Source organism: Bidens hawaiensis, unplaced genomic scaffold (assembly GCF_021521415.1).
Source record: "Bidens hawaiensis isolate Kalapana, Puna unplaced genomic scaffold, B.hawaiensis_p1.1 tig00038981_1, whole genome shotgun sequence".
Lineage (NCBI taxonomy): Eukaryota > Viridiplantae > Streptophyta > Magnoliopsida > Asterales > Asteraceae > Bidens > Bidens hawaiensis.
Genome location: NW_027505580.1, coordinates 91,280 through 104,989, shown reverse-complemented (window position 1 = coordinate 104,989; position 13,710 = coordinate 91,280). Strand labels below are relative to the sequence as shown.

At 31.2% G+C, this 13,710-nt stretch overlaps 1 protein-coding gene and 1 long non-coding RNA gene across 2 annotated transcripts; both read right to left on the bottom strand.

Annotated features, from left to right (window-relative positions):
• Positions 1–4,341: 4,341 nt before the first annotated feature.
• LOC143614070 (uncharacterized) lies at positions 4,342–5,609 on the bottom strand. The gene is made up of 2 exons (XR_013150237.1): positions 5,496–5,609; positions 4,342–4,907 (listed from the first exon to the last, which is right to left on the bottom strand). It is a non-coding gene; the product is annotated as an uncharacterized LOC143614070 (long non-coding RNA).
• Positions 5,610–6,926: 1,317 nt separating this feature from the next.
• LOC143614075 (secretory carrier-associated membrane protein 3-like) lies at positions 6,927–13,085 on the bottom strand. The gene is made up of 13 exons (XM_077087614.1): positions 12,850–13,085; positions 11,890–11,946; positions 11,664–11,768; positions 10,804–10,866; positions 10,686–10,719; positions 9,918–10,040; positions 8,841–8,903; positions 8,675–8,768; positions 8,060–8,105; positions 7,911–7,978; positions 7,716–7,764; positions 7,436–7,501; positions 6,927–7,213 (listed from the first exon to the last, which is right to left on the bottom strand). Exons 1-13 carry the CDS (start codon positions 12,913–12,915, stop codon positions 7,127–7,129), a joined length of 921 nt encoding a protein of 306 aa, XP_076943729.1. The 5' UTR covers positions 12,916–13,085; the 3' UTR covers positions 6,927–7,126.
• Between the last annotated feature and the right edge of the window lie 625 nt (positions 13,086–13,710).

The following is a 13,710-nucleotide window of genomic DNA, read 5'->3' as shown; positions in this document are numbered from 1 at the left end:
TTAAAACACATGTTGGAGCATATTATAAATAGAAATGCTTCAAAATTGTAAAAGAAAATAACTTTATAGTCATTGACTCATTTTAATATGTTGTTTACTTAAAATAATCAGATTTGTCAAAAATACATTATTTTCTAAAAGGAATATTATTTTTAATACTCTCAACTTTCGCTCGTTGGTAGATAACACTCCCAACTTTCACTTTGTCTCCCATCACTCCCAACTTTCATTCTATTTGTTTTTATCACTCCCGTGTTAACTGAAGGCTAACGCCGTTAGTGAAGACGCTGACATGGCCTTTTTTATATTTTTTTTAATTAAGTCCAATAAGGTGTCATGCCTACTTGGAAATTATATTTTTTTTCTTTTTTAATCTTTATAAGCCTCCATCTTCTCCACCCTCCAACCTCCCTTCTTCGGCTGCCATTCTTAACTGGTAGGTATACCCGTCACGATGCAACGGTATCACCTGTTTAGGTGACGATTAATACATAATCAACATCTAGATCTAGATAAACTACCTAAACCCTGATATCCTAAAGTAATAAATCAAACCAAAGAAAACTCAAAACTAACAATGAAAGGTTGTTAATATCAATAGATGAAAGTTTTAACAATTAATATCTAGACATATTATATTTTCAGTAAATCTTGTCACGTAATAGAAGATAAGAATGGCGGCCGGAGAATTGGTAGCAGTGGTGGTGATGTCTGGAAGTGGTGGTTGTGAAGGGAGGTTCGAGGATGGAGAAGATGAAGGCTTATAAAGATTAAAAAAAGAAAAATAAATAATTTCCAACTAGGCATGACACCTCATCTGGCTTAATTAAAAAAAATATAAAAAAGGCCACATCAGCGTCTCCACTAACGGCATTAGCCTTCAGTTAACGCGGAAGTGATAAAAACAAATATGATGAAAGTTGAGAGTGGTGGGAGACAAAGTGAAAGTTGGGAGTGTTATCTACCAACGAGCGAAAGTTGAGAATATTAAAAACCAATATCCCTTTTCTAAAATGGATGTGCGTTTTTGACTTTCAGAGTCAAACAAGACTACTTTGAAAAGGTATAAGGTTTGACTTCAAGGGTCAAAAGTTACCTCACATTTATTAAGAGAAAATGTCATATTTTACACCTGCTGCAACGCGCGGGCTTTTTGCTAGTCATAGCAATACACATCAAGTTATCTTAATCCAACATTGATCATTAATCAAACACTCTACAAATTTGAACATATATACATACATACGTACATGATCTATAGTCTAACTCTACCAAAATCTCTCTCTTTTTACAAAACCGTGATTGAATTTCCACTTATTAATTAAGTGCGAGAGAAGAATGAAGCCAAAGAGTGAGCTAGTCCCATCACAATTGCTGCTTTCACTTGACCTCTCACAGGAATTGGACGACTACGAGTAGTAGATCGAACGGTGGCGGTTGATCTCCTTGCTCTAGCCATCTCAACCAATAACTGTGCTTCTTAATATTGCGTTGTGTGTTGCTTGGGAATATTTGATTGTTGGTTTGATTTGTGAATTGTGTGTGATATATATAAAAATGGATGTTTCAAATATGCCCCCCTCTTTTATTAGCAAAATTGTAAATTAGTTCACAACTACTTTTGACGGGTATATTGACCATTTTGACCTTTTATCGTTTCCCACTCCTTTTCTATCTTTTTCTTTTATACATAAGATACACACTTTTATAAGATATTATAGAAATATAAAATATGCTAATTTTGCAAGGTTGGTTCATTTATTCATATACAGTTTCTACCAATTTGTACTGTAGAACTAATGTTCTATAGTATTCAACAATTCTTATTCTTATAATTAATCGTTTTTGTTTAGAATTTAACTTATTATTTTATAAATATCTTTATTGTTTGATTTCACATAATAAACTTTTCATCTGTCAAATTTATTGAAAGTTGTTAGACATGACATAATTAGTGTTACGAATTGTGTATATCCTTTGATCATTAAGTTTTCTATTCTTTAATCAATTGTAAGTTATCATGAATAAGAACGTATCATTATTATTATATAAAGTAAATACTTCCAATATAATACATTTAAAGTTTAGGATGTTATAAATGTGTTATATTTTTATATTATATAGAATAAGCTAATTTATATTTTATATGCTAAGCTAAATAAAGTAGTAATGAAAAGGAAACATTATAGGTGTGTTGTGACAGGTTTATAGTATGGGAATATTAAAAGTAGAAGATAATATAGAGAATGTTGTCACAACAAACACGTGGGAATTGCTTAAATGCAGCCTTCTCAAATACTTTATGTCCAACTAAATATTGGATAAGTGGTGTGAGTCTTTTAATCCAACTAATTTGAGTGCCCAAACACCTTATTGAGTTATGTCCACTACAAATAAGTAAAATAGAATAGAAAAAACTAATTCAAATTTGTTTTTAAATTCACCGAAAAATAATAAGCATGCGAAACTTGAGCTTGTAAAACTACTAATGAACCGAGCTCGAGCTTTTCAAATAATTAATGTTAAAAACAAGTCAAACTCGACCTTGAACCAAGGGACTCGGCAACCATGATGTTTTACCAACATTTAAATTTCAAGCTAGAGCTTGAACCAAGGGACTTCGCTTGGCTCGACTCAACTCAACTCACTTACATCCCTTTCAGTAGGTCTTGTATAAGTGGTGATTTGGTTGTGGCTCTTTTGGTCTTAAGAGTGGTTTTGTTGTTTTAATAAATGTTTTTTTAGAAAGAGCCACAACCAAATCTCCACTTATACAAGATCTACTGAAAGGGATGTAAGTGAGTTGTGTCGAGCCGAGCGAAGTCCCTTGGTTCAAGCTCTAGCTTGAAATTTAAATGTTGGTAAAACATCATGGTTGCCGAGATAAGATTGTCTCGTCCAACCACCACTAAGACAAATTTGAACGTTTCTTTGAAAGAGAAAGACATGATGACAAATTATAAGTTATAGCACACCTTCATTGTACCTGGTCTACTCAATCCATATATTGGAAAAAAAATGTCATCACTCAACCGTAATCGATGGCTTTTGGCCACAAGATAGATTTGGAAACAAGTGTGTGGTGGTTGGTTATTTCTTAAGACATGTTGACAGGAATCTTGACCTTGTTGACCATACCCTACTTCCAACTGTCTTTCTCACGTTTCCTTTGCTTTTCTAGATATATATGTAGCCTTTATTCGTTCACACTACTAAAGTTAAAGTCTAGTTAGAGAAATTTATATATTATTATAATAACTATTATTTCATTATTGAATTTCGATTATTCTAGTAACAGTAACAGAGCTATAATACTTAAGGCGCGTTCGTTTCACGGAATGAAATTGGAATTGGAATTTGTATAGGATTAGAATTTGAAGGAATTGGATTTGTAATCTGAGCATTCCAATAAGAATCGTAATTGAGGGGAATTGAAATCCAAATGCATTCTTAATGTGCTCGTTTAACAAATGAATAAGAATCAAAGAGGTTTTTATTTTCTTTTTTTTAAACAATGATAACGGTAAAAATATTTTAGTTTTTTTAGATTTTTTGTTTTTTATTTATATTTTGCGTTATGATTTTTTTATTATTATTTTTTTTTTTGAATTTTTTATAAGTTTTCTATTAAGATAAAAAAACCCCTCAAAAAATATTCAAAAATAATAATCTAAAATTCATAACTCAAAATATAAATTAAAAACAAAAAATCTAAAAAAGTTAAAATGTTTTATTCGTTGTCCTCGTAAAAATAATAATAATAAAAAAAAACCTTGAGATAAGATTCCAATGAATTTCTTTGATTTCCTCCACATTTTGAAAGGATTTGAAATCCCTCGTATTTAAAGGAATTTGAAAGAATTGAATTTCAATTCCAATTATTTGAACTGAACACACCAAAATGAAATTAAGATTCCAATTCCAACGAAAAGAACACGCCATGTCATGAGATTTTAATTCCAATTCATTTGAATTTCCACGAATTCTGTGAAACGAACACACCTATAATACTTTGTTTTCGGTGTTACTCTTATATTATCGAACCCAAATATGAACCCAAAGTCAAGTTCCATCCACAATCAAACTAAATAAGTAAATAACACACGATGAATTTGAAATGAATAACTTTTAATCTTATTAACCAAAAATATAAAAACTGACTAGTTCGGCTTACTTAACCAGCCCGAGATTTATCTTTTTCCAAATGGCCGGTTCAAAAATTTCTCCACCGAATTCGAACCAGACAATAAACGTCCGGAACATTTTTCATACTATTGTCATAGCAATATCAGATTGAGTTACTTTAATCGAACATAGATCTAACAAACACACTGAAATTCAAACAAACAAATCATTGATCCAAAAATATATATTCTTACATAATTACATATACATAAAGTAGATGAGACCTAGGAACATGATCTATATTATAATCTATCTCTAACAAAACCAAAACCAATCTCTAGTTCCTCTCTTTAAACCGAGGGGAGCGGGTTGGCTTTTCGATTATTAATTAAGCGCGGTGATTGAAGGAGAAGAAGGAAGCCAAAGAGTGAGCTAGTCCCATCACAATTGCTGCTTTCACTTGACCTCTCATAGGAATCGGACGACTATGAGTGGTAGTAGATCGAACGGTTGCGGTTGATCTTCTTACTCGGGCCATATGAACCAAGAACTTGCTTCTTGTGTTGTGTGTTGGTGTATCAAAGGCCAAAGGAAATATGTGATTGTAGTGGTTGTTGGTTTGATTTGATTTGTGTGATATATATAGAAATGGATGTTTCAAATATGCCCCCTGTTTTTAGCAAATTCGCAAATTAGTTCACAACTACTTTTGACGGGTATATTGACCATTTTGACCTTCACTTGTTCAACACCACTTTTCTAGTTAATAAAAGCTAGCAATACTATTATTATTTTGAGTTAAGTGCCATTTTAGTATCTGTGGTTTGGTCAACTACGCAACTTTAGTATTTATTCTTTATTTTGTGCAAATGACTACCTCAGTTTTAAAAAATTTGCATTTTTAGTACTTTTTTCTAACCCCGTCTATTTTTTCGGTTAAGTTAGGGATAATTTGATAACTTCGTTATTTCTTTGTTTTTCTCTTTTCTTTTAAACGCTTATATCTTGTAAATACGAAATCCACAAATCATAACATCAAAATCCAAATCCTAAATTCCAAAACCCTTTCTCCATATCATCATAGGGTTTAAATTTTTACGATATTTGGGGATTTAAGATTTGGATTTTGATGTTATGATTTGGGGATTTAGGGTTTACAAGATATAAGCGTTAAAAGGAAATGAAAAAAACAAAAAAAATAACGAAGTTATCAAATTATCCCTAACTTAACGGGAAAAATAGACGGGGTTAAAAAAAAAGTACTAAAAATGCAAGTTTTTTAAAACTGAGGTAGCTATTTGCACAAAATAAAGAATCGGTATTAAAGTTGCATAGTTGGTCAAACCATAGGTACTAAAATGACACTTAACTCTATTCTTTTTATAGATAATATAATGTTATGAGACATATCTTTGGGTAACAATATTACTTACATAAAACATGTTAATTTTGCAAGGTCTATTTCACTTGAATTGTCAAATCTTTAGTTCGAACTTTGACTTCATCTTACATACACATTTTATTCATTTCTTTTGCTTGTGTTCTTTCGTTCCTGCGAACGGACCTAACATAAAAACACCCAAATTTCGAGAATCCAACTTTGACGCAATGATTTTTCAACCTTCATAATTTGAGCTTTGAACAATCAAGTTTTATATTACCACTTTCGACACAATTTTTAACATTTTAATTTTAGAGTATTTGAGTTAATTTTGACAATAGTTATCTGCGTAAACGAAAACAAATTATAAATGAAAGTTTTTATAAAAGATATATAGAATAAAATATTTCAAAGTAATATATAGAAAATTCATATGTTGCCAAACCTATAGAAAAGTCTAAATATATATACTAAAGTATTTATTTTATATATTATGTTATAATAAACTAGTAATGAAAAAAGTTAATTAATAAGTTAATGCGTTGGCCGTTGTGGGCCTTGTGGCCATTGTCGTTGTCTACTTTTCATTATGCACTAACGCTTTTTATAAAGTAGAATAATGGGAATCTTTAGGTTAAATGAATCATGTATGCATAGTTTAGAAGCAAGTGGACTGATGTTTTGCCATGAAAAACATGTGGGAGTTATAATAATAATAAAATACATATACCTCCGCAGCCAGCCTCCTTACAATAATTGAATAAAATTATTAATAGATACAAAGAACTATGCAAGGTAACTGCAGTGGGTCTTTATCCAACTGCTAAGATAACTAGTTTTGATGTCCGGTCTAGTTCTGAAAACATTTTTAAATAACGCTCAACTATTAAAAGTTGTTTGGGATTTCTTGTTGATGGGTACTACCAATAACTCCGTTGGGCGTAGGTTACAAAGGATCTAGAGTTGTCTTCTTGTTCGACTCATGTACAACTGTTTCAGCCGTTGTGCTTGAGAGAATTGTTCTATGAGTTGTTTCTATCCAGATGAATTAGAAAGAAAATGCTACTAACAAAATATTTGTGAACTTAATAACATGGCTCGTTATGTTAGTGATTTTAGTGCCATCAAGATATTGGACAACTGAGATTTACTTGTACACCAAATAAGAAATCAAAATAAATATTCACACGAGATAGGAGATGTGTAATATACGCTCATTCAACATCATTATGACTTCGGTAACAAAAAAATCTCTATGGCTTCGGTGTCACAAGGTGTTAGAAGGGGCCCCACCCCCTTGGTAGATATAGGAAGCGTCCTGGTAGGGTCAAGGGGTTAGCCCCAAGTACGGCCAAGGGGCGACACCCCGGCGTGAAGCACCTCATGGTCCTTTCTTTTAATGCATGTTTAAGCATGAAGCACAAAATATAATGCCAATAAACAAGTATCACCATCTCTTGTAAGCAAATAACAGATTTACACAAATCTATTACATTCTTTCTATACCTTTCTGAAGGGAAAAAAGAAAGAACATATCCTCACATAAACAGTAAATTCACTAACAAAAATACAAAATATATCGAGAAATTAAGTGAAGATAAGACCACCATAAAGACATGCTCATATTGCTGCTCGAACTGCACTTCTAGCAACTTCACGTTTCATCTCTGCAGCATGTCCACTCCCACGGAAATACATGTACACTTGCTGCATAACAAGTTACATAAGATGTCAAGTTCGACCCATTTGCATTAAAACTCCTGAATCGCTTTTATAAAAACAAAGTGGATATTTACTTTACCAATGCGTTTCTATAATCTTATTTAACACATTAATCATAATTAAAAGATCATCCTATTTGGTATAAACACATTTTTAAAACATTTGAACGCTGAAGGGTAAAATGGGAAAAGTGACGAGAATGCTGACCTGAATAACCCAGATGCTAAGCAGTGATTCCAGACAGAACAGCCCGAATCCAACAAAGTAAAAGATCTAAAAACCAAATAGATACCGTCAGTAGATAGTACAAAAGCAAAGTAAAAATCCAAAAAAAAAAAAAAAAAAAAACTTGATCGCCAAGTTTATTTATGATTGAACACTTACATAATAATATGCCTAATTAAAATATAACTACAGCAAACGATACTAATAAAATTCTAAATAAACCCAACTCATCATACAAGGGCAAAACAATCATTTCACTTACCCCAACCAAAGCATGATTGCCTATAAGATCCACAGCTGGTAGGATACCCCTGTTTTAAAAGAAAATTAAAAGTTAAACATAAAAACGAATGCAAGAAATGCGTAAACAAATTAAAGATCCTGCGTACTACAAGCGGTAATTTCAACCAATCGCATTGTAATAATATAGTTTTTGCAACAAGGATAAAAATATTACGCAAGAGATTTTCCTTTGAAGACAACGGGAGGAGCAACAGCAGCAAAGATGACAAAGCCGATGTGAATCTGAAAGCAAGTCATCATCAACTAAAACAGGAAAATGACGATACATACAAAAATTCTCATAACGCTTGTGACAAAACTTACCAAGTAAAATATGAAAAACCAAGTGAATTTAAACGCACTTTCACTCCTGCAAACATCAACCCAAGGTCAAGTTCCTTAAAGATTGTAAAAAGAATCAGAATTCCAAAATTTTAACAATTTCAAGAACTCGTAACAATCAAACATTTGATTTATTTATTTCTTTACAAATTTAATATTATTTGAGAGTAGAATTGTCATTTATTATATGTGATTTAGTTATTACAAATATGTACTTACATATTTACATACGTGCAATAGCCAATTTACATATACTTAATCATAAGATTACACATAATAAATAAGTAAATGGCAAAGCTACCCTTAAATAAAATTAAATATATATAATAAATAAATAAAACGAGTTAAGTGTTCATAAAGCTCTTACATTATTTGAAACATCAGAAATGATTTTGATCATATACTACACAGTTACACACGCACAAATAAAAATGTTTAAATGTTTGGAAAATTTTGATATTTACAAGAAGCTTATAAAGTAGCAGAGCAAGAAACCAATTTGTAAAAGGGAAGTAAAAGTTTCAAACTATGAGAGAAAAAAAAGGAGTGTGTAAGTAATAATTTTTTTTTCACCCCTAAAAGGGACAAAGAATATACCTAAAAGCTCGATAAAGTGGTCGATACCACAATACATAGGCAAGTGGGACCCCTGATATAAAGTAGATAAGAGCAAGAAACCAGATCTTCGGGTCTGTTACAGAAGATATTATGGCAGTATTAATATTTGTTCGAACAAAAACAATTATTGTATTAGTACACCAACCTTCTCCTTTAATCCATGCGGTTGTTGTGGCTATAAAGTTCCAAAAAAGGCAAAGAACCAATCCTGATTGGAATAAACATTAATAATTCATTTATTAGAAATGAATATTTGAATTGATTATAAATCTACAGTATGTGCTTGAAAATGACTTTATTCAGTGTCATGTAACTTGTGCACTTCTTAATCTTATATCTATTAAACTCAATAGATTAGGTGTGTAAACGAACCGATTGCTCAGTGTATCGTTCGGCGGAAAGTTTGTTTATGTTCGTTTATTTAATAAACGAACATAACATATTTGAACAAAACATTTTGTTCATTTAGCTAAACGAACGAACATGAACACAGGTCTCGTTCATGAACGTCCGTTCACTTAAATTCATTTATGTTCGTTCACTTACCATTATGTTTGTTTATGGTTTTATAAATTTAATACATCAGTCATTGCAATTTAGTGTGCTTTTATAAATCTTATGACCCATCAGATTGATTTTCAAGTTTACTTTTTCTTTTTTTGTGTTTGCTCAGTTATGTTCGTTCACAAAATGTGAACGTTCATTTATAATGTTAACAAACGTCAAATGAGTTAAAGTTAATTGTTCGATCAATTTCTTGCTCTTATCTACTTTATAAAGTTAAACGAAAATTAATTCGTTCAATTTCTTAACAAACGAACATGAACAAGAAAACCTTGGTTGTCTATTGTTCGTGTTTGATTGTTTGTTCGGTTAAAGTTAATGAATGAACATAAACATGCCCTGCTCGTGTTCATTCGGTTCGTTTACAGGCCTACATTTGATGCATTCGCGAAACGTGTGTGTGTCTACATACATGTGTTACTGTAATTAACAATATGTCTATATAGTTCTAAAACTTCAATTTTCAATTTTCATGTTCAACTGAAAAAACTTTTGTAAAATTTAAAACATAAAAAAAATTATAATTTACAAAAGGACTGGCCTTTGTGCGCCTCTAGATATATTCATAACTCCAAAATACTAACACTAAGTAACACCAACGAATACAAGATTCAAGCATGAAGAATAATAATCTGTAGAACAATAATATAACACATACCCAAGTATGTCGTGAACGCAACATACTGAAGCTTCTGTAGATGAATCGGTATCTCATTTGCAATATCATGATGAATAATCGGGAAGAAAGGTGGCCAGTTTTTCTCCTCAAGAACAATACCAGCTGAAACAAAAAGGATAGAAATACTGTCAATGTAGGTTTATAACATATTACTGCTAAAAGATTATTCTACCCTTAATATAGGAATTCTACTTCTTCAACAGGTAGCAATATGAAATATAATTTAAATGGGCAAATGTAGATGAATATCATAGTGTTTTTTTTGGGAGAATTTCATATATGTACTTACAAACTTGTGAAATATCATATATACTCAATTTAAAGGATATTAGTTTTAACCATTCTACCCCTATCAGATATATGATTTTGAAGTTATCATATTATCCATAATTATAGTTATATATAGAAAAGAAAGGTGTTAAAGATTTCATAAAACAATGAGTTTTGTAGTCAATAATTCTATTCAGTAGACAATTATTTTTAATAAACTTAGTAAAAATATTTAATAAACGTTTTAACAAATGGATAAATAGAAAATTTTCAAGTTTTAGAAAAATAAGGGTAAATGTTATTTCGTGAATTATAATAATTCAGTTATCTTAAATGATTTGGGTAAATTCGATATTTTAAGCAGTTTTTAAGGGTTACATTTTAAGTTTGGGTATCTATGATATTTCACAAGTTTGTAGGGGTATAACGTATATGTGAAATTCTCCCTAATTTTTTTATTAGTTTAGTAGATGAAACCTCGAGCGGCTGCCTCTTCTTTGCGCTTGACAATCTGCAAAATATAGATTATAAGACGTTACACGTTTATATATTATTAAATGCTTTAAAAAAATAAAAAATAAAGAACATAAAGTACATCTTCTCTTTTCTTCAAATCAGCTTCTTTCGCTTGTAATTCTCTCTCTTTCTTTTTCAAATCCTTCACAACACATTTCAACAAAAAGTATTGAGTTAGGATCAACAATTACAAGTGAGATGAACGAACATAAACTAATGTACATAATTTACTGAATACCAATTAAAGTAAACACAGACATTAATTAATTTGTTGGTCCTAACAAGATAACAAAAATAAACCAAATTATATCAGTGATAAACTCCATAAAACTAGACTGAATTGTGATGACCTAAAAAGAGTCAAGTGAATATATATACAAACATAAAAGAACAAACTTAAACAAGCGTTAATGAACGAACATTTCACGAATATAAGGAAGACGTCTGTTCACGGTTGCTCGTTTGACTAAATTAACCAAACGAGCAAAACTTTTTGTTCATGTTGTTTTGCTTATTAGATAAACAAACATAAACAAACTTCCCCCTTAACAGTTCATGAACGGTTAACCAAATGTTCCGTTAACATTCGTTTACATGCCACATACACAGTAATGACAGTATTAGGGTCATAGGGTGGTGTTTGGATGTGTGTATTGAAATTCATTATGCAAACCGAAAACAGATTATTAACAAAACAATTGTAGGGTATATCATTTGAATGTGATTCTCAGTCATTTAAAGTAGTGAACAATGATAATCAAATGTTTTGAGTGTGTGACAAATTCTTACTATTTTCAAGATTTAATAGACAAATGAACACAAATTTTTGTTTTCGATTAAAAAACAAGAGTCACCTTATGACATTAAAATATAAGTATTCCAGATTAGGTTAAAATACAGTTTTAAAATTATGATTAATATAAACCAATAATAACTTACAGTAGCTGAATCAAGAGGAATGTCTACAGGGGCACTTCTGTCATAAAAATCTGCAGGCTCGTGTGGCAGGGGTGAAAGTCTAGAGTTTGCAGCCGAAGGAACACTCTGGAAAACATATTGAAAAAAAATTAATTAAACTGGAAAACATATTGAAAAAAAAATAATTAAAAGATCAAAAAGGTTTGTTAGATACTAAAATTCTGAAAAACAATTGTCTTAAACTTACTGTTGTGTAAAACGGGCCTCCGCTAAAGTTTGACTTTCCAGCTCCTTTCCCTTGATCCTGATTATGTGGAAACAAACCAATGACTCGATTTTAATTTAATGAGATCCCTTGACTAATAATCAAATGTCAATTTAAGTTGTAACGATTGTTGAATATAAATTTGTTGATTGTGTTGAAATCTTTCTTAATAAGAAAACGATGCATATCTTTTGGGATATTATACAATGGAAAGTGTGGTGATCTTTGCGATGAAATAACCATGTCTCGTGTGAAATCGTTACAAAAAATGAACAATCTAGAGAAGCATATGGCCTAAGAGTTAAACCTAGACGCGTAACTGAACCCGATGAAAACCGACAATTGGTTTTATGTTTCGTAAAAAAAAGATTAGTTTTTCAGTTTCGGTTTCGGTTTTCCTATCAACTCGAAGAAAAAAACCCAAGTAACTTATAAATGGTATACCCCAAAAATTTTAGTTCCAAATGTGTAATAATTAATTTATTAATAATTTACAACAAAGTTAATTATTTGGGCCATTATTTCCTGGGTCCGAAAATTTCAAGCCTAAATGGTAAAATAAAAAAAAAACAAAACCGAACGGTTTTCATAAACCCAAAAACCGACCCATGTACACCCTAGTAAAACCAATGAAAACATGACTGTATGTAAGCTATGAATATGTAAACACATTTGAAGCAAATTTTGATAAATTAAAAATATACAATACACATATATATGTTTGTGTGTATATTATATCTATGTAACTGGATTTGCACATCTAAACAAAACCCATCAGGCTTTTAAAACTAAAAACCTAAAAAAAAGAAAAAAAATTAAAATGAAACAAAACCGGATCCAGAAACTGAAACCCTAGAAGCAAAAACAGTGAGAATTGAAATTAAACAAATTAAAGATTAAACAGATGAATTAAAGTTGTTAATTGGAATGAAATTGACTTACAGCAAATGGGTTGACTTCAACTTCATCTCCTTCATCAAAGGGGTTAGGATCATAACGGCCAGCCATTAGCACAAATTTGCAGAGAAATAGGATTGAAATCCAATTGGGTATTGGTTAATTGTGAATTGGAGTAAAGGGTTGTGATTAAAATTGAAACTTGAGGCAAGATTGTTTGTTTCTTGAGAGAGTCAAAAGGTGCAAAGAGCTTTGAAATAGATGATAACTTCTTGTTGGTTTTAGAATCTTTTCTTTGGGTTCTTCATTTTATTTTTTGTTTTGTTTTGGGTGGACAAAAAGATGAGTAATTTGGTTACTTTTGTATTAAGAAACGATACCGTTTTTTTTTTTTTTTTTTTTTGCCGTTCAAGAAAAAAGAAACGGTATCAGATAGAAAGTGAAGATTTGAATGGAAGTCCGTAAGATTTGAGAATTCGATTTTAATCGGGTTTTATCGTAGTTGTCCTTCAAGTGGCGAGTTTTCTGCGGAACAGGAGTTAGCGTGCTTGGGCTATCCTATGTTGTTTGCGATGGCAGGCGTATGTGGTCGTCTTTTGTCATTAGGTTACCCTGGGTAGTCGGACTTTATTTGTTGATCGTTTAAACAAAAAAGAAAAACGAATAATAAATGATATTTCATTAGTTTCTCAAATTCATATTTTTTTTGAATGACCAACGAATAAAGTCCGGCTACTCGGGTAACCCAATGGTAAAAGGCGAGCACATACATCCGCGATCGCAAACAAAACAAGATAGCCCAAGCCCATCATCTACTGTTCTGGAAAAAACTTACTGTTCAGATACCTAGTGTATTAAAACCCGGTTAAAATCGAATTTGAACTTGATATGTCATTGTATAGTATT